General features: G+C 48.6%; 1 protein-coding gene across 5 annotated transcripts in view; it reads left to right on the top strand.

Moving 5' to 3' along the window:
* nab (NGFI-A-binding protein homolog) overlaps window positions 1-22,239 on the top strand; it is a 941,120-nt gene that overhangs the window by 822,042 nt on the left and 96,839 nt on the right. For all 5 annotated transcript variants that reach the window (XM_072288146.1, XM_072288148.1, XM_072288145.1 and 2 more), the window contains 2 exons: window positions 3,491-3,610; window positions 11,727-11,860. In XM_072288146.1, coding sequence (XP_072144247.1) covers window positions 3,491-3,610; window positions 11,727-11,860 — 254 coding nt within the window. The remainder of the gene's footprint in view (window positions 1-3,490; window positions 3,611-11,726; window positions 11,861-22,239) is intronic.

The following is a 22,239-nucleotide window of genomic DNA, read 5'->3' as shown; positions in this document are numbered from 1 at the left end:
ACTGGCGTTAGTAGCGTTAAAGTCCATTCCTAATTGATCTGAACACAAGTATTCAAGCCATGACAATAGACGCACACACGTAATGCTCTGAGCAAGCAACTAAAGCGAGCAAAATATGCTTAGTTGCGCGCTCCACGTTTGACACACACATTTCACATATACTTGTCCTTTTCGAAATCAACTAAATATACTTGGGCACATTTAGTTGTAATAATTAATTGGCCCACATTGTCAGCTGGCACTCTGGGGCAGTCATTTATACACTTGCTGGCATTCAATTCCACTTGCGTTCATTTACGCTTGCCTAAACTAACTCAGTTACCTCTCATTCTTGAGAAATCAGCAGAAATGAGTGAAAGGGCTCTTGAATGTGTGCCTACCTGTGGTGATATCACAGCGCGTGCAAGGGCACCTGCGTGCGAGTAATATTGCGAACACTCGTCTCTTTCTGTGCCCCGCCCCACTTTCCTGCTGGGGAAATATCAGCTTTTTTCTTCGTGTGAATTTTCATTATCAGTAGTACAAAAAAAAATAAGAAAATAAAAAATGAGACAGGCGAAGTATAATTGCACAGTCGAAGGTCTTGAAGTAAAAAGTGTCGGCGGGACCTCTAAACAGGAAACAAATGGGGGTTAGCGCAATTGTGGCAACAGTAGCAGGCTACATCACACAAAGGTTGTGTTTGTCAGCAGCGTTTATACAGCCTTTTAATACGAAACTAGGTGGTGGTAGCATGGGGAACAAGCAGTGCTGCAAAGTATTCACAGGGACAGAAAAAAATGAAATATGAAAAGAAAATTAGGAACAGTACGATACAAATATATTTATTAATGTTTACATCGCACAATAAAAATACTAGGAGTTCGGTGATGAGTTAATATAAGTCACCTTAGCTTCGCGCTTGAAGGTTGTGAATGCACATGATTTGATATCGGACGGAATCGAGTACCACAGGGATATGCCTGAAAACATGACAGTAAATTTCCCCTAGTTAGTTGAAATTTTAGTAAGGAGCACATTGTGGCGTGCAGAAAACCTTGTGTTATTATAATTAGTGAGGTCAGTACGGCTAAAACGTTCAATAACTAGCTCCGTATTTATGAGGCGGATCATTATTAGCAACAGCTTATGATTGAATAGCATGCGCTGTGCTTCATAATAATAACGTGTGCTCCATCATCAGCATATGATCTTTGCGCACTGCAATGAACAGCCATTGTGGGCGTGATGTTTGCTTACCAATTCTGTGGTCTGCTCTATAGTTGCACTGGAGAGCCAGGGGAACTTACTTGTACTTACTAATTGAATTAACGAAATGATAACTTAATGGCAATGAAAGTGGTTGAAAAGACAACTTGCCGCAGGTGGGATATGATCTCATGTCTCCGCATTACGCGTGCGATGCTCTTGTTTGTTCTTTGTGACTTTGTTTGTTGGCTTCTCATGATATGATTAATAAAAGTCTCGCCCCTCGGTTAACCCCCTTTTTTATTGTCCTATTTAGCAACATTGAGGACGAGTTACAACAAATGATTGACGACCTTAAGAGAGAGAGCGTAAGAGTGGAGTTGAAGATTAATATACAGAAAACAAAGCTAATTATCAATAGCCTGGCAAGGAAACAAGAGTTCAGGATCGGTAGTCAGCCTCCAGAGTATGCGAAGGGATACATTTATCTAGAACAATTATTCACAGAGGACCCTGATCATGAGAAGGAAATTCACAGAAGAATAAAATTAGGTCAGATCCTTACTGGAAGCTTACCGCTATCACTAAAAATAAAGGTTTACAGTCGATGCATTCTACCGGTGCTAACATATGGGGCAGAAACTTGGAGTCTGACAAAGAAGCTCGAAAACAAGTTAACGTCCGCACAAAGAGCGATGGAACGAAGAACGATAGGCGTAATGTTAAGAGACAGGAAGAGAGTGGTGTGGATCAGAGAGCAAACGGGCATAGCCGATATTATATTTGACATTATCTGAGAGAAATGGACGTGGACAGGTTGTGTAATGCGTATGTTAGATAACCTGTGGACCGTTAGGGTTACAGTATGGGTGCCAATAGAAGGGAAATGCAGTCGAGGACGGCAAAATACTAGATGGGGTGACGTTAAGAAATGCGCAGGCGCAAGTTGAAATTGGTTTGCACAGCACAGGGGCAATTGGAGATCTGAGGGAGAGGCCTTCGTCCTGCAGTGGACTTCAAATAGATTGATGATGATGATGATGATGATGATGATCCACGCCTTGCTGTATGACATGCGGTATATGTGGGCTTTTCTTTAAAACAGATTTCCCATTCTGCCACGAGAGAATTAAACTATCAGGTTGCTCGTAGCACGTGTTCTTATACATGCGGGAGAAGAGTATACATGTATGCTATGATCCCGCAATAAATACTCGTTGAATATTAGCGACAAACGTGTGTGTTGTCTGTGTTCTTTTGTCCTGTTTCTGATGCGCTACGGCTTTTGCCTCCATCATAATATACCAACGAGCCCAACGTGCAACTTTAGTTATATTTCTGCACCGTTCTGCCGCTAAAGGTGCTCGTACCTTGTCTTACATTCTTGACAAAGTTACTGTTCGGAATTTTGAGTATGACAGCCCACAGACACATGTCATGAAATTAAACACCCATAACGCGTGCCTTTTATGTTAAAGCTTCTCAGACTGAAATATTAAAAGTGCGAAGCAATAACAGAAACCTAGAAATGATGTAATCTTTTTTTTGGCGCGGCTCTTCCCATTCTCTGGGATCAGCCTATGCAAGAGGCCGTGTTTCTACCAGATAGCTCGCCTTCGTGCACATTGTTCGCCACCAGCATTTCGCGGTAAACATTACAGTTGCACAAGCTGGTCGCCTTGTGTCTCCGTCTATCTGCGCTATTAACACCAGGATGGGAAACCAACAATCCCAAGCTGCTGTTCTAGCGAAACAGTTAAGCTGCAGTTACCGAGAAGCGTGAAAAACAGTCAGGGATCTTTGATTGCTATCGCGTTTTACTCTTAAAGGCGACGCGGCCTGCAATTTTTTCACAGCGGTCGCAGGTTAAGCGCTTTTAATAACCTTGCCTAACATTGCCACACGTCGTGCCTCGTACACTGGTTGGCGTGGCCGCCGTCCCAACGTGGAGATATAAAAAGTGAGAAATCCAATAGGATTTACGTAACTCCGATTCCTATAACACAATTTCTGAGAAATGCTGTTGTTAAAGAACTCTTTGTGACTGTGAGCCGATGAACCCCTCGTAAGAGAATGAACACGCGGACAGCACTGACCGAGGGACTAAAAAAACATTCGCTGCAAGCAAGTCAGGCAAAGCTGGTTTCTTCGGGCGCAATCATACATTTCTCGAGGATATATATTAGAGTATGTTAGCTTGTACATCCGTGTGTACCTCCGGCATGACGATTTGACAATGACTGATTGCGAAGCATTTTAAGATTGAAAGACACGCTTGTTGTGTTGATGTTTGTCGGCGCAGCACGTGCTGAGCATGTCCGAGGACGACCCGCGTCGGATGGACGAGATCCGAAAGTACGCTGCCATCTACGGCCGCTTCGACTGCAAGCGCAAGCCCGAGAAGCCGCTCACTCTGCACGAGGTGAGTACGCTGCAGCGCGGCACTCGAGGTTCACTTCCTTGCATTTTCATTCTCGAAAAGATTGACGCAAAGACCATTCAGTGCAAAGAACCATGAGCGTGCTATCACCGCGGATATTTTATTTTTTAATTTATTTCATAGACTTCACAGGCTCCAGAAGGAGTATTGCACGAGGAGGGCGGTACAGATAACGATTGTGGAGCAAAAACATAGTTTTTCTTACATAAATATGAACAGAACGAGAATAAAATAATAAACAAAGAACGCGAAATAAACAAAGATAAAAAGAAAGGAAGGTAAACAAACAGTAGTTAGCTTTTCAGTATACAGTAAAGCAATCAACCTTAGAACAAGTGCTTACATAAATAAACAACAATGAAGTTAAAAGTAACAAAACTAAACAGATACTTGTTTTTAGCTAAGTACTAGCCAAATGTGCAGTGATTTTTTGTCTGAGGGTTAATGGGTCGATAATTTCAGCGATGTTATCAGGAAGACCATTCCACAGTGCAATCGCACGTGGCAAAGCTGAGCAGTTGAATGCATTGGTGTGACCGAAGATGTGTTGGAAACTGAGATGATTGTGCAGGCGTCTAGATGTGCGGGAGGGACGAACGAGTGGTAAAGTAGTAAAGGGGTAAAGCAGAAGATAAAGTATTGCTATATTCCTGCGCGATTCCAAAGATGAAAGCGACAACGACAACTTGATGTTAGTTACGCTCGAAAACGGGCTATAATCTCTGGCATTGAAACGTGCAGCACGGTTTTGGATCGACTCGAGGAGATGGATTAGATATACCTGATGAGGTGACCATATAGAAGCTGCGAATTCGAGCTGCGGTTTCACTAATCTTTGGCAGGCTATCTTTCTAGTGAGGGGAGGAGCGCTGCGAAGGTTACATTTTAGATATCCGAGAGTGCGCGATGCTTTAGCCGCTATTTTTTCAATGTGGGATGACCATGAAAGGCTAGGTGTTAGAATAATTCCAAGGTACTTGTATGAAGATGTGCGAGCGACGATACTATTGCCAAGTGAGTAACTGAAAATGGAGTAGGACTGTTTGCGAGTAAATGTCATCAGATTGCATTTGTTAGTGTTTAGGGTAGTTTGCCAATCCAAACACCAGTTAGTGACACATTGAAGGTCCTGTTGAAGAGCAATATGATCAGTGGGGGAGCGGATTTGACGGCAGATAACACAGTCATCTGCGAATAGTCGAACACTGGATGTAATGTTAAATGGCAAGTCATTAATGAAAATCAGGAAGTGTAAGGGTCCAAGGACACTTCCTTGAGGTACGCCTGATGTTACGGTACTGAAAGGGGAAGAGTACTGGTCAATGACAGTGGACTGCTTTTTAAAAGACAATAAGTTTCTTATCCAAGGAATTGTTAGTTCGTCAAGGTTTAAGCATGAGAGTTTAGAAATGAGGCCACGGTGAGCCACGCGATCAAATGCTTTAGAGAAGTCGATGAATATTGAGTCAGTCTGAGCATTGTCGTCCATATTTTGAAAAAGATCCGTAGTGAATTCAATTATTTGTGTCTCATATGAAAGGCCTTTTCTGAATCCACGCTGATGTTTAAAAAAGAAGTTATTACATTCTTAGTGATGAACGACATTATTAAAAATGATGTGCTCGAGTAACTTGCAGGGAACGCTAGTTAGTGATATGGGATGGTAATTACTCACATCGCTCTTGTTACCTGACTGGAACATGGGTATGATTTTGCCGACTTTCCAATCATTCGGCAGCTCCCCTGTTGACAGTCACTGCTGAAATATATGACTAAAGATTGTACTGGAAGGGACTACTATATGCTTTAGGATTTTCGTGTTGATGCCATCAAATCCGGAACTAGTCGATAATTTGAGATTGTTAATCAAAGTATCGATTCCAGCGGCTGTAACGGTAATAGGAGTGATATATTGGTAATCAGAGTCTGCCATCTTTGGTATATTGGATTGGTCTTCCTTTGTAAACGTGGAAAGGAAATAGTTGTTAAATACAGATGCGCAGTGCTCTCGCGGTATGGGAAGACCAGTGCTATCCACCAATGCGGGAGTGTCAGACTACAGGCAGACTGCCGGACAATTGTATGAACAATGCAGGGGAACAGGCTAGCTGCTTCGTCATGAACGAATCCTTTTAGCGCAAAGATGACGAGGATAGAAGGAAAACGAATGAAAACAGGCCCCGTACCTTTCATTGCAAGCAATGAAAATGCATTCCTACTTTCCGTGATGACATGTTTCTTTTTTCTTTTTAGAACAGGCGCTAGATGAGCTTTAACGTGAAATCATATGTATATATATATATATATATATATATATATATATATATATATATATATATATATATATATATATATATATATATATATAAAGTAGAGAGGGAAACTTTATTTGTCAGGCAGAGATTTTAACGAGAGGTGGTCGGGAGCCCCCTAGTCCAGGGCCCCACTGACCTCTGCCGCCTTCCTGACCTAGCTAATTAAGGACTTTAGTCCTGCCAAGTCGGAACGGGCGAGTTGTGCCTCCCACTGCTCCATCGTGCCATTGCTATTTGGCCTATGAGGGCACATAGTGCACTCCCAGGCTACATGTATTAGGGTGGGTACGCCACCGCACAAAGGGCAGTTGGCCCAATAGCGAGTGGGATACATGAAGTTTAGCAATCTTATATGGCGCAATACCCCAGTCTGTATTTTGCGCCAATTGGCGGCCTCTTCCCCGCCAAGTAGTGCGTGAGGCGGCGGGTATTTTTTGTGGGCTCTGCTATCGACGGTATCAGTCATACCATATACGGAGACGACGTTACCATCTGGTGTACGGGAGGTAGTGACGCACAGGTAGAGACGGCCCTGCAAGAGGCGATTGATCCTAACGAAAGATACCTTGAGTCGACGGGCCTTCGGTGCTCACCGCACAAGTCGGAACTGCTGCTTTATCGACCCAATCGCAGATGCCTGAAACCAAAGGGATGGAAACCACTGGCCGAATGCGACATAAAACTGCACACAAACAACGGAGGCTATATTCCGAGGGTGGACGCTATCCGGATTCTCGGCATGATGGTAGAGAGAGAGAGAGAGAGAGAGGAAAGGGGAAAGGCAGGGAGGTTAACCAGAGAAAAAGATCCGGTTGGCTACCCTACGCTGGGGAGAGAGGGGATGGGGAGGTAAAGTGGTAAAAAAGTAGAGATAAGGAAAGGAAGGAGAATAGACACACAATCACAGTCGGTCACTGTCACTGAATACTGTCATCGCACAGCACAGTGACACTTGAAGCACTGTCAACACCTGTTCAGGCTACAGCCGCCTGTCCAATTCTGTCGCCCTCAAGAACCGCAACAGTGCACTCGTCGCCCTCTGCTGCGAAGGCTTATGATGGCGGTATTTTAAAATAAGTTCCTCTGTGAGAGGTCTTTGGTCAAAGCGCGCTATCGCAGTTGCGAGTGATTGTCTCTGTAAATTATATCGAGGACAGTCACAAAGAAGGTGTTGAAAAGTCTCCTCGTCACCACAGTCCTCACACGAGGCGTCGTCGGCCCATCCAATTCGGTAAGCGAAAGACTTGGTGAAAGCCACCCCTAGCCATAGTCGACAAAGCAGGGTAGCTTCGCGACGGCAGAGTCCAGGTGGAATACAAAGGCGTAGAGAGGAGTCAAGATTGTGGAGTCGGTAGTCGTGAAAACTTCCAGCGTTCCACAAGGAGAACGTGATGTCACGGCTGATCAATCGAAGTTTTCGAGCGGCATCTGTCCTTGATAACGGTATCGGCTCCTCTTCGTCCCCTTGAAGAGCCGACCGAGCAGCGTTATCAGCGTGTTCGTTCCCTATGACTCCGCAGTGACTTGGAAGCCACTGAAATGTCACGTGGTGTCCTTTATCAGTATGAATGAGACGGACAATGCCATCAGACTAATCAGAAGAGTGGCCAACCGGCAGCAAGGCCTCGGCGAAGATAACCTCGTGAGATTGGTACATGCGTTCGTAATGTGTCATTTCGCTTACGTCGCGGCTATGCACAACTGGCAAAATCGAAGCGGGATAAGCTCAACGCATAAATCAGGAAGGCAATCAAGAGAGCTCTCGGCCTCCCCATATACACTCACAGGGAACACTTACTTCAACTTGGCATGCATAACACGCTAGAGGAAATACCGGAAGCACAGGAGAGGGCCCAGTTCGTCAGGCTATCTACACACAAGCTTGAAGACACATCTTACAGGAGCTGGGCGTTCCCCCCACAGTAATCAAAACAAAGTTCTGTAGCATCCCTCGAGAGCAGCGGGACCGCATCATTGTCGCCCCGATCCCACGAAACGTCCATCCAGAACACAACGTGGGAAGACGCCGGACGCGCGCGAAGGCTCTCCTGGAAAAGGCTCGTAAACGGGCTTCGGAGAGCATTTTCGTACGCAGCGCGCTACGCCGACGGACAGGCCTTCGCTGTAGTTAGCGTAGATCATGAAAGGCAAATAACGAACGCAATCTCGATTCGGACGACGTCCTCTGAGATCGCAGAGCAGGCTGCAATAGCGATGGCTTTATTGGACGACAAGAGGACATCAATCTACAGTGACTCGATATCAGCTGTTAGGGCATTTGCCAAAGGAACCATTTCCGAGCTGGCCCTAGGGATACTAGGAAGCAAGGAGATCAAGCCACACAGATTGATCTGGTTTCCAGCCCACATGGGACAGATCGAGGGTGCCGCGCCCAACCTCAATGAGTCGGCGCACGGAGCTGCGCGCGGGATCATCAACCGCGTAGCTACCGGCCAGCGTGACGCTGGGGGTACTGACAATCGGGACTCTCGTTCCTCGTACACCGAAATTACTAAGCACTTTTACTTGGCTCGGAGGATCTACCCCCTCCCACCTTCCAAACTCAATAGACCTCAGGTTTCGACACTAAGGCTTCTACAGACGGGGGCATATCCACACCCTCTACTTCTTCCCAGGATGTACCCCGAAATTCAGACAACAAATGCATGTGCACTATGCAATGACTTAGCGAATTTACCTCATGCTCTGGCGATGTCCCGCGTTACGCGGTGATGAAAGCAACAATTCTTCACGTTGGGATGTGGCCCTACACAGTCCCGACCTCGAAGAACATTTATGGGCTGTCCAACGGGCCTGCGACGCGGCGGAGAGGCTCGGCCTCTCTGTCCCGACGTCGGAGCGGCCCGCTGCGCGCTGGTGCGCACCCTGAAGGACCCTAATAAAATTTTTCATCCATCCATCCATCCATCCGCGCTGATAAGCAAGGATGTCCTTGGTATTAAAATTGATGGAATTTCTTGAGGGATAGTGCGAGTGGTTGGGGTTAGAAGAGGCTGCCGTCGCTCGGTTGATACACCGTCGAGCGAACGCGTTCGACTATTCGTTCCCTTGTACCCTCACGTGACCTGGGCAACAAACTGAGCGATGACGGTGGTTGAAAGATTTGGGAATTATCGCGAAGCTAGCCGCAGTCACGTGCCTCTAAAAACATGTGACATGTCTCCCGGGAGTCCGTGACCACAACCGAATCTCTTTGCGACCGCTCTACGTGAGCGAGGACGATCGCCACTGCTAACATTTCGGTCGAGTTAGTGAATCCCGCCGTGGCCGGCGTGGTTATTTTCTGCTGGCAGATCGCGTTTACGACTGCCAGGGCGTACCTCTTTTGGTAGCGCTGCTTGGTCACCTCTGCATGCGTAGGTGCATCCGTGTAGTACGTATAGTGCTTAGAGTACATAGATTGGATATGCTGTGCGCCTGCTTTGCACCTTTCTTTGTTGCACTCGGGATGCATGTTCTTGGGAATTGGAACTACTGTAATATTGGATCTCACCGAAGGAGGGAGAGGCACGGCCTGTTCGGTGAGATCAATGGGGTAAGCTGGAATATTGAGTGGAGCCATATTGGCCTACCAGTTTTTCTGAAGATGAGGCGTTCCTTTTGTCGTACAAGAGTTCATCGCAAGTATTGTGCATGCCCAAAGCTAGCATGCGCTCCGTGGAGGTACATTTAGGCAGGCGCAGAGCCGCCTTGAAAGCTGTTCGAATTATTGTGTTGGCCTGCTCTTCCTCTTCCCTGTTCAGAATTTGGTAAGGTAAGCCATATGTGATCCGGCTAATTACTGAGCCTCAGGGTATCGTCTTCTCGCACCCCACCTTTTGATACGTCGCTCGACATATCATTTGGGCTATGTTGTGGGTCGCGGATTTGAGGGTTTTGAGCGACTGTGTTGCTCTCCCGTCGCTCTGAAGCCACAAACCCAGGACTCGCCTCGTTGGTACCTCTCGGACCGTGCGGCCCTCAACCACAATGTTAATCGACCTTCTGGATTTATAGCCTTTCGTGTGTATCCGGGTGACCTCGGATTTTAAAGGCATGCATTTCAGCCCGCTTCCCCGGGAAAATTTCTCCACCGCTAATACTGCACTTTGGAGCGTATATTCTTTATCCCCTATAGGGAACCTCTGCTCGCCCACAGCGTAATGTCGTCCACGTAGAGCGTGTAACCTATTTCGGTTATCCGATCCAGATCACGTTTGAAGCGGCACATCGCCATGTTGAAGAGCAGAGGCGATATTGTCGCTCCTTGAGGTCTTCCTTTGCTAGGCATTTCAAATGTATCCGATGTGATTTGGCCAATACTGATGCGTGCCTCGCGGTTGGAAAGAAGCGCCCTTATGTAATTGTAGGTACGCTCGGCACAACCCGCGAGTTCGAGTTCCTCGAGTATTGCGGCGTGAGAGACGTTGTCGAAGGCTCCTTTGAGGTTTAGTGCTATAGGACTAGTCTCTCGTCTCCGTACGGTACATTAGTTAGAATTTCGTCTCTAAGTAGGAGGAACGCGTCTTGACACGACAAACGCGTGCGAGATCTTTTCACGGAGTCCGGGCACCGGTTCCGCACTTCCAGGTATCGCTGCAGTCTGCGATGGATCACTCTCTCATACAACTTTCCCAGGCAGGACGTGAGTGATACCGACCGGAGTGTATCGATGGAGGGATTCTTTTTTGGTTTGGGGAACATGAGTATTTTAGCCAATTTCCATTCCTGGTGCAAGTCACCCTTCACCCAGTACTCGCTGTTGAATATCTTTGTTATTTTCGCTGGGGCCGCCTAATCCATGTTTAGAATCATTGAATTTGTGATGGAATCTAGGCCTGGCGCCGAGTTTTTAACTGCGGCTTGTGACGCCTCGTACACTTCCGCGTGCGTTGTTTTCTCGTCTACATTAGGGTTGGCTTCTCCCGCATATGGTCTCGTTGTGTAAGGCGATGCCGCCGCGGGTGAGGGTCCTATGTATTTATTGTGAAGGGCTTTGAGATCACGCCAACGAGCTAGCTAAAAACGAGTCGGCGACGTTCTGCTGAACTGTATCAGGAACTCTGGGAACGAACAGTACGTGGTAAACACTACGGAGCATGCTAGACCGTATGAGCACCCGTACTGAGAATAACAAGAAGCTTCAAATTATAGCAGACAACTTCGAGAGTACAGATCAAGAACTACTCAACGCCCTTCATAGAGGCATAAGTTATCAAATTGGAAGGAAGTAGTTATAGCAGCGCGGCTTCATTAGCACTAATAGAATGTTAAGTTGATTTTTCGAAGGGTTACTTGTGATACTGCGGTGATGTGCGTGCGTTCATACCTATGGTTTTGGATGCATAAACATAGGGCAGCGCTGGTCCTGCTTTCATGTATTTTCATTCGGTCGTCGCCTTGTTTGCGCTGAAAAGTTTCGTCTCTATGGGAAGTGCGCATTCGCCGACTGCTGCGTGAGTGGCGGAACACGCCTTGAAGAAGCGGTGTGCGGGCAGTCGGCGTGTCAACTCTCGAGTGTTGTCGTTCTAGCACAGTTGCCAGCTCCGCACAGGTGACGCGTGCATGCATGACGGCGTGGATGGAGAGTGGACGTGCTGGCTTTGTGCCAAGGGGTCGGGACCTCGTCAAGCTGTCCAAGCTTTTAGTCCTGTACTCCTCCTTCTTTAAGGAAATAAATTGATTGATTGATTGATTGATTGATTGATTGATTGATTGATTGATTGATTGATTGATTGATTGATTGATTGATTGATTGATTGATTGATTGACACTCTACGCAGGTGTCGGTGAACGAGGCCGCGGCGCAGATCTGCAAGCACATTCCGGCGCTGCTCACGCGGCGGGACGAGCTGTTCCCGCTGGCGAGGCAGGCGGTGCGGGACAGCGGTTACCCTTTCTCCAAGGGCCAGTCAAGGTGAGCCTTGCGTTTCTTTTGTGCGGTGACACAGGTGCGCACTCCTTTCGGGCCCCGCCTCGAAAGCGATGTCATGCTAGTCGTCCTGCGAATAGTGCAGCGCCACTCTTGTGCATCCGAGGATATTTCGGGGCGCCCTTTTTTTGGTGCTGGCCGGCCGAAAGGGCTTGCGACGCTGCTTTGAAAAGCTGACCAGCGCTCTGCACGGGCGCGCCGCGTCTACAGATGGTGGATGGGCGCAGCCAACCTCTCCTCTTGCTGGTGGAAATGTCTTCATTTTTGGTGCTCTTACGGTTTATCCTTTCATACGGTGGCATATTATACGCAAGATATAGCGTGATACATAGAATGGTATTCTAATCAATTCGTGTTTTTATTACGAGTGACTCAGATACTTTTTGACAATTCTCACGTGAAATTTTAAAGGAGCTCAAAAAAGTTTGCTATATATGCATGCCTTATGGCGCGCTTCTAACTTATCTTTTACAAACTAAAGCACTGTCCGCCCCCTCCCCCGCCCCCAGTCCTAAAAAAAATTCTAATTCAGGGCCACAAATATTAGCCATAATGACGCCATGCTATTGCGGGAAAGCAATGACATTACAAATGTGAAGAAATTCAGAACCAACGCACATGTTGGAGCCTGAAGAGAAGCTTGCGCGAAACGGTTTCCTAAGTTCTTTAGAACTAATGGCGATACAGATATTCCGCCAACCTCCTCGTACTCAACTGCCCACATATCTGAGCTTCATAAAGTGCGGAAGTTGTCCTAGTCGAGCGGCTTGAACTGACGTTGGAACCATACATGTTGTGCAGAGTATCTGTAGAATAATGTACCGTAGTGCGCTGTATAGTGTTGTATCTTAATAAATAATGACTTTTGCATAGGCGGTATTCAAGAAGTAAGAGATATGACTGCTAATCAAGCTTTAGGGGAAGTTTGGTCGTGTATGTGCACTTCGTGTATGTGTTCTCATTATTAGGTGGTACGTACGCTATGAGAACTACTGTTGGACGCGCAAATTGGTGAGAGGTCAAGGGTACCCCTGATAAACAGCAACGGAGCTCCCCAGTGGTCGTCGCCTCGGGCTGGACAACATGACAGACGAAACAGGACCCGACATGGCGCGGCCCACATCAACGCCTATTACCTTGACGGTTGTGCTGGCGCAGCCGCGGGATCCAGGAACGTTCTGCGGCACGGACCACCTCGACGTGGAAGACTGGATCGCCACGTATGAGCGTGTGAGTGCCCACAGGAAATGGGATCTGACGATTATGTAGGCTAACTTGGTCTTCTATCTATGAGGCACGGCGAAGGTCTGGTATGACAACTACGAGGAAGAGCTTTGCGACTGGGACAAGTGCGAACAGAAGCTGAGGGACGTACGACTATTTGGCCATCCCGCCGGGTGGAAGAGCACCGCTAAGAAAGCACAAGCGGCCCGCGCCCAGACGTTCACAGAATTATACGTCTCACATCCAGGACGTGCTGGCTTTGTGCCGTAATGGCCGACAGCGATATGGCTGATTCAGACAAAGTTGGGCATGTGCTGAAGGGGACCGCTGACGATGCTTTCAACCTGCTCTGGAAAAAAAAAAAATGTGACACAGTACAGGAAATCATAAAAGGGCGTCGACGCTTTGAGGAGGCCAAGAGCCGCCGCATTGCGACGCCGTTCGCACGTCTGCCGAACACAGCTGTGACATCCTCTTCTGACGGCAGGCTAGAAGTGCAGCGAACATCATCATCAGCTGACCTGACACGGATAGTTCGGCGACAATTTGAAGCCATGGCTCCTGAACCCCTTTCTTCCCGTCCCAGTGAACCGAACAACTTGCCTACAGCACTATTTGTGCAGGCAATAATCCGCGAAGAACTCGCTAATCGTGGAGTTCATTATGCATGTGTCGGTGCCGCTTCACAGCTGTCTAGTGCTCCAGGTGCTTCGACTGGTCCATGGTATCTTGCACGCTACCGAAATCTAGCCGAGTGGCGAACCGCAGACGATCGACCAATCTGTTTTGCCTGCCGGCGCATTGGTCACGTTGCTCGCCATTGTGACAACCCTACTGTCTCCTCCCCTCTGCGACCGCCATACACCAGTTATTATCGCCCCGAGCAGAGCGAGCGTCATTACCAGCCGCCTTTGGCACTGCAACAGCGAAGCAATGACGCCCGTGCTCCTTGGAACAGTCCCTCGTCGTCCTTCCGACGCCACCAGCTCGTCGACCGCCGTTCCCGACGCAGCCCCGACGCCCGTCTTCTTAAAACTAACCCCCGTATGCAGAAATGCAACTTAAGTCAAAGCCCATGCTTGACTTTATTTAGATGACGCCAGGCGTTAACGTGCCCAAAGACGCTCACTGCGTTTTCTTCGGCGCGTTCCCGATAGGCGTTACTCAAATCAAGTCAAGCATGGTCTTCAACTTAAGTTGCATTTCTGCATATGGAGGTAAGCGATGCAGCTCCCGGAGGTGACGCTGCATTGACGACTCGACCGCATCACTTTACTGACCAAACAGAACTTGAGGAACGTTTTAGTCGATGGCGTCAGTATCCCAGCACTCATTGACACTGGCGTGCACGTGTCCGTCATGAGTGGTGCCCAATTGCGCCGACGCCTGAACAAACTTCTCATACCCGCTGCATCACGCACCCTCCGCGTCGCCGACGGAGGAGCGCCTACCGTGCTTGGCATGTGCACCACACGCATTGGCATCGCGGGGCACCTAACGGCTATTTTGTTTGCCGTCTTGGAACAATGCCCTTATCGTCCCATTCAGCCCTCTTTGATTGCGCGTCTAGTGTCATTCAACTTGAACGGACCCACGGCTGCTATAGCCCACCAGTCACATAGCCACGGTTATGCTCTCCCAAAGGGATTCGCCTGTTGCCTCAAGCCACTACGTACGTCACTCTACTGTCGTTCCAATCTGTTCCTGACGGTGTCTATGTACTATGTCGCACCGCTGAAATACTGCTTGAAAGAAATTGGGCCGTTCCCCATACCAGCACTTAAACTTCGCTCCCTCTCCTTAACTTTAACTGCTCGGCTGAAATTCTTCCCAGAGGCGTGTCTTTGGGCAACACCTCGTCTGTGAACACTTGCGAGATATCGTCTTATGACGCCGAAATTCGGTCGCCCTCTACAGAAACCTCCGATTCACCGACTCTCACAGACGAACTTAGAAAGAAGATTGCACCTGATATTCTTCCAGCAGAAGTTGCTGACCTCCGCAGTCCCCTAGGAAACTTACCGCAATATTCTTGACATGTACGGCTGCCCATTAGCCTGGACATCGGTGGTCACTCAATTATTATTGCGCAACAATAAAGACACGGACGTAAAACAAGAAGAACAGAAGAAGGAGAAGGTGTACGTGTTCTTCTCTTACGTACTTGTCTTTTTTGTTGCGCAATAATACTTGAGTCGTGGATTACCAACTTGCCCGGAATGCTGCTCTCATCGGTGGTCACCCATCGTATTTACACCGGAGACGCCAGTCCGATACGCCGCCGGCCGTACTGTGTTTCACATGCTGAACGACAGGTGATACAACCAGAAGTCGATAAGAGCTCCACTAAGGACGTTATCGAGCCATCTTGTAGTCCGCGGGCGTCCCCTGTTGTCCTTGTTAAGAAGAAGGACGGCAGTTGGCGCTTTTGTGTGGATTGCAGATACCTCCAAAAAATCACACGCAAGGATGTCTACCCCTTGCGGCGTATTGATGACTCCATGGATTGATTGCACGGAGCCAATACTGTTCATCGATAGACCTCCAATCAGGCTATTGGCAACGCTTAGTAGACGACATGGACCGTGAGAAAACTGCCTTCGTAACATCTGACGGCCTCTACAAATTCAAGGTTAAGCCGTTCGTCTTTTGGAATGCTCCGGCAGCCTTCGAAAGAATGATGGAGGCTGTAAATGGTCCACATATCTGTGTTATGTAGACGTTATGATAACGTCGGCAAAAGTGAGTACCGCTCATTACGCAGTGCCAAAGGGACCAGCGCCGCTTCCTGGCATATCAAGTTTTTATGAAGTTCCACCACGACTCACTCGCAAACTTCTGACCACTCCATCGCCATAGTCGAGAATAAGTGAACGGGTGCACTTCCGAATCAATCCACCGAAGCATGGGTGACGGCGACTACGCCGACAGCACACGAATGTTTGAAGCTGAACGTTTCGTGACGGTCCACTGAGCAAGCGAGTTATGTCTTTGTTACAGCCTATTACACTGTAGGGAATGTGTGCGTTCGAAGCCTTGCGCGCAGCAAGAACGAGCCTATTGCCACTGAGAACGCCCGCGAGGGATAAGGCAGAAAATAAACAAAGGGACATGACGCAGGAACTTTTACTGAGTTCAGAAACGTGACAAGACGCTTCTCCATGACAAAAGCTTGACAAAACGTGACAAAAGCTTCTCCATGCCCTCTGAAGCTGTGGCCAAAGCATCGTGCCGTTCGCTCAATCACCGTCTACGATATCTGCCGAAACGGAGGTTTGCTGAGCCGCGCCAGGGGCATGCACCGTGCACATCCGTTGCGAACGCGGCGACGACGGAGGCACCCGAGGCAAATAATGGACGCCTCGCCGACGCAATCAAACGTGGCAGCGCCTACGGCATTGCCGTGAAAAAGGTCGCCAGACAATGCGTTTCACAGATACAAATAAAGGAGTTCGTAGCGCACACCGCCCGCGTTGGGCGCTTTCAAAAAATCCCTTGAGAAATTCAGAGCCATTCCACTCTGTGAAGGCGGACGACCAGCGGAGCTGCATAAATGGTGATAAATATGTTAATAATAAATATGTACATTGAAAATAAAGGACGCATACCACCGGAATTCCGTTTTTTTACGGTATTTTGTTATTTTAATAAACTACATACTCAATGCTATTTTTGTAGTTGTTGACCTTCTTTTCTGTGCTTTTTGGGGATTCATTATTTGGTCACCAAGGTGAGCATTTCCTTCTTATTGCTATGATATACGGTCAGTGGCTCTGTGGCGACACTGGAAACGTTCTTGGAGAATGTGACCGATGACGCGTAGTAATGGGCACACTTATGTTTGTGTAACGTTGAATGCCGAACATTTCGAAGAGCCACGAACCACCATCAGTCTGGCCGAGACACGTCTATGTTGAACTCACCCAAAAGACGATGGCAGTCCGCACAGGTGATCCAACCAAAGGTGCATGCGCTCGGCGTTTGCGGCACGATCTTCGTCCGTATTACGTGCCGCCCGCCGTCGCCGCGCACATTCCCGCTTCTGTTCACGACGGTGTTTTTTGTAGGCGCGCTATTCTTGCGCAGTCCTCACCGCACGCGGCCTACCCATTGGACGGATGGAAGGGAACTGGGATAAGGTTACGTGGTTTGCCTATAGAGCCCGTGACGTCAAACCGCAATCCATACTAAACAGTAGCTATTCCGGTTTTACTGTTTTTGTTATTACGATATTTCTTTTAACACAATACTTTTCGACACTTCTCGCAATTAAACGCAGCTGGAGCCTATCCAGTGATGGGCTTTTGCTTTATGCTTTAGCTCTTTTAGCTCTGGGGTGGCCGCCATCCGTTTTGTCTACGCACACAAACCGCCAGAATTGTTTGGTAGGTAAGCAACGCCTGAAGCGGGCTCGTATGCAGCTGTGGTTCCTTAGCTACGCATTTCGTTGAGCAGCCAGAAGAGGCCTCTCCCGGGGTCTTCAGTGTCATGCTTATTCCGGGCAACTGGTGCCGCGTCTTTTGGAGGAATTTCCCAGCATAATAACGTTCGTTTTCGCAGTGGCTTCGACGAATACTTGCCATGTTCGCGTCAGTTCTTAGCGCTGCTTCACGAGACCACCACTGGAGTTACCTGCCCCCTTTCGAAGCGCGTGGCGGCATAGTTGGATGTCCTCGGCTGGGGGGCGTGTGACCCGGCAACATGTGTCGGACGTGGTCTTGACGCTCCCCATTCACGCGTGAACCGAGACACGGGCGCCGCTCGGTTTCGCTGGGAAATTAATTGCTCCGCTCCGAGGCGCACTCTGCAGCAGCGCATGTGCAGCCCTCAAGGACGGCTGCTTTGGCGAAGCGCGCTGGCTGCCCTGTTGCGCAGTGTCTACCACCGACACGAAGAACACACCGTCGTGAATCGGGTGCAGTAACACTCGCGCGCTGAACCACTGTCTTCCGGGCATGCGCGAATGCACATTACTACTGGCAGTAACGGTAGCCACCGTTGTTATGCGTAACATCTCAATGCTCTTGACGTGCTTCGTATCGACAGAGCTAACATTGTTTAGGAGGAGAATCGAAACGCCTGGCGCAAACGATGGGTTTCTTCTAGAGACAAAATTATTTCTATATTTTATAGTACACACTATTTGAATATTTTTTTTTATACACCCAGCAGGGCCTACAGGGCCGAGATAACACAAGCGTTGTTTGTGTGGGCGTGTCTTTCTCTCTGGACGCATGAGCGCCCGGCAGAGTTTTTGTGTACTAATCGTTCTGAGCTGTGCACATCTGTGACGGCAAGCGTTTTTCTCTCGGGCACCGCTTATTGCGCGCAAACATCGAAAGAGTAAAATCTTTTTCGCGGCAGACGAGTATGTGCCCTGCAATTTCGGTAGAGACGGTGCCGCCACAGGAACCTTTAATTCCGGGGCTTTTGAGAAGCAACAAGAACCTGCAACTTCTTCGGGACTTATCATCGAAGAACGTTTATGGCGTATTTGTAGAAACGAGTGATTGATTCACGACTTAAATGACGAAGGTCGCCGCACACGCAGGCGACAGATTTCTTGCTCGTGATTGTTAACCCGTCCGAACCCTTGCTATAGTATAACACTAGTCTCGCGCAACAATCACTGTTTGCTTCATCTCGGTAGCTGCCCCAGCGACTAAGACTTTTAGTTATTTATTTATTCAGGTTACCCCTGAAGGCCCTCTGGTTGGGGGTACTACATAGGCGGGTCTGGTAGAAATAAAGTTGCGGTACTGTGAATATGATTCTGAGCAAACGATAAAACAAATGAGCAGTGTCGGCGTATATACGATTGCTAAGAAAAAATATCAAAGTGCGTACCAAGAGGGATGGCTTAGCGAGAACGAGTGGATACCTGCCCAAGCTCATTAGAGATCGCGTCTGCTGGTGGCGGTGCGATCTGCTGCCAGCTCTTCCAAGGCCTGCCGCGTCCCCCTCGGGCGCGCTCTCCATATGGCGTCGGCTTCCGCCAACGGTTTTCTCACGCGGTTTCAAAAGCGACATTGTTTCGGCCTTGTTACTTCGGCATGCAGCCGCAGCATGCCTGCTTCGAGGCTCGGAAAACTTACTGTTGCACAGAAAAAGTAAACGGAAGGAATTAAAGAAATGGCAACCGTGTAGATCTTGAATGGCTGCAGAGTTTGGACGCAGCAGTGGTGTTAGCGGCGCTGTCTATTGAAGAATAGAGAGAGAGAAAATAATGCAGATAAAGGCAGGGAGGTTAACCGGAGATAGTTCCGGTTGGCTACCCTGCGCAGGGGGAAGGGTTAAGGGGGCTAGAAAGAGAAGCAGAGTGGAAGGGCGAGATAGAAAGGGAGACAAGCACGAATAAAGCGCGTACACTACAGAGCGGTAGGGGGCGGCATTCTTAGAGTCTGTCGTGAAGCCCCGTGGACCGCAAGAAGCTTAGTAGCGCGAGTAATGCCTTCAACGCGGATGTTCTTTCGGAGCATTGGCCTAATGCTTTCAGTTCTGAAAGTGGACGATTGTCCAACTGGTACAGTACTCTCCTCATCACTTGTCTCTCAGCACTGTATCGCGGGCAGACACAGATAATGTGTGCTAGCGTCTCGTCGATGTTACATGTGTCGCACGTGGGGCTGCTGGCCATTCCTATGAGGAAAGCGTATGAGTTTGTAAAGGCAACACCTAGCCACAGACGGTAGAGCATGGTCTGTTCACGTCGTGGTAATCCAGGTGGGAGGTGCATCCGTATGTCCGGAGACAACGAACGCAACCGACACATGGTGAGAACATTCGAGTCCCACAGGGGCAAGGTACACTCACGGGACATCAATCGCAGCTCAGCCGCAGCGTCTGTTCGCGAAAGCGGAATGAAGACTCGTTGGCCACTTTCATGTGCAGATCGGGCGGCTTCGTCGGCGTGGTCATTTCCGCTTATGTTACAATGTCCTGGAAGCCACTGAAAGATTATGTTGTGTCCCTTGTCGTGGCTTTGATTATATATGTGCCGAATTTCTGAGGCCAGTTGCTCATTGGGTCCGTAGCGCATTGGGCTTCGTATGCACTGAAGGGCTGCCTTGGAGTCACTAAAGACTGTCCATTGTTGCGGTGGCTTCTGCTTAATGAAATCAAGTGCAGCACGGAGCGCCGCGAGTTGTGCACCCGTCGACGTGGTCACACATGAAGTTCTTAATTTGATTTCCTCAGATTGTGCCGGTATGATTACTGCAGCAGCAGAGCTGTTGAGTTTTACTGAACCATCTGTGTATACATGTTGCCGGAATCTGTGCACGTTGTGAATGTGCTCCAAAGTTGCTTGTTTCAAAGCTTGCAATGGCGCTCCAGCTTTCTTTCTGATTCCTGGAATTGTCAGTTGCACTTGCTGCCAGTGCAGACACCACAATGGATCTGACAATCGTGTAGCGGGCGTAAATTCTGATGGCAAGTAGGAGTGATGTCTTACAATAGTTTTAGCAAAAGTTGAAAGTGGCCTTTTTGCTGGCAAGCAAGCAAGATGGTGTGAGGGAATCCGAGTCAGGTGTCGGATGTGCGCTCTCAGGTTATCCGTATCAATGTAGATTGTCAAAGGAGCGTCTCTGGCTATGGCCACTGTCGCAATCGATGACGCAGTTTTGTGAAGACCGAGACAAGTCCTGAGTGCTTGCGCTTGCACGCTCTGGAGTTTGCGAATATTCGTAGTGCAAGTATTTCCTAGTACAGGTAAGCTGTACCGCAGGAAGCCCAAAAACAGTGCTTTATATAGTTGCAACATTGACGGTACTGTTGCACACCAGGACTTCCCGCCGAGAAACGCAAGAAGGTCCACAATGGCGGCCAAACGCTTTGTCATGTACGAGATGTGAGGGCTCCAAGACAAGTCTCTATCAATGATAACGCCAAGAAATCGGTGCGTTCGTCTATATCGTATAATTTGGTCATTAATCCGCAAAGCATACGGGGCCATCGCTTTGCGAGCAAAAGCAACGAGTGCACATTTCTCAGCGGAAAGCTCCAAGCCTTGTCTTCTTAGGTATGTTGACAGAGCCGTTGAGGCTTTCTGAAGTCGTGCGCGGACTTGCACACGTGTCACGCCTGAAGCCCATATGCAAATGTCGTCTGCATATACGGAGAGCTGAACGGTTTGCGGTAACGAATCAGCGAGACCAACGAGCACCAGGTTGAAAAGAGTAGGGCTGAGTACTCCGCCTTGCGGTACACCACGACTGGTATAGCTTGATGGCGTTGGTCCGTCTTCAGTCAAAATAAAGAAAGATCTTCCTTTCAAATAGTTGCGTATCCAGCCAAAGGTGCGTCCACCAATCCCTACAGCTTCTAAGGCGTCCAGAATTGCATGATGATCTACATTGTCGTACGCACCTTTAACATCAAGGAATAGGGCCGCAGTGATTCGTTTCAGATGTTTCTGGTGTTGCACGTATGTTACCAGGTCGATGACGCTATCTATTGACGAGCGGCCACGCCGAAAACCAGCCATTACATCTGGATAGACGTTGTAAAATTCCAAGTACCATTCTAACCGTGTAAGGATCATTCTTTCCATTACCTTGCCGACACAGCTGGCCAGTGCTATTGGACGGTAAGATGACAATTCCAACGGGGATTTGCCAGCCTTGAGGAGTGGAACAAGCCGACTGGATTTCCACGTTGTAGGGACCAGGCCGTCACGCCATGATGCGTTGTATAGGCCAAGAAGGGCATCTCTGGCCTCTGGACCAAGCTTTGCAAGCGCAGAGTATGTGATGCCATCGTGTCCTGGTGAGGAAGATCGCCTGCACCTAGCAATGCGGCCTCCAGTTCTTCGATGGAGAAAGCAGCGTCCATACGAGCATCCCAGGAGCAAGGGGGCACAATGGGAATATGTGCGCAAGGTGAATACGTGAGTGCCGGACCCGCGATCCTTGCGCAGTAATCTTCGGCTACCTCGACTTCTCGGCGTCCTTGATGTAGGGCTAGAGACTTAAATGGACGACGCTGTTGAGGAGCTGTTCTAAGTCCACGGATTGTTCTCCAGACAACCGACAGAGGTTTACGCGGGTCGAGAGACTCACAAAACGATTTGCAGTACAGCAAGGCGACGCTGAATTTTCTTTTGAATGCGTCTGGCCTCTCTAAGGTCGTACAATGATTTA

The sequence above is a fragment of the Dermacentor andersoni genome, chromosome 5 (assembly GCF_023375885.2).
Source record: "Dermacentor andersoni chromosome 5, qqDerAnde1_hic_scaffold, whole genome shotgun sequence".
Lineage (NCBI taxonomy): Eukaryota > Metazoa > Arthropoda > Arachnida > Ixodida > Ixodidae > Dermacentor > Dermacentor andersoni.
Note: the sequence above shows the minus strand (reverse complement) of the source record. Positions and strands in the feature narration are given on the sequence as shown.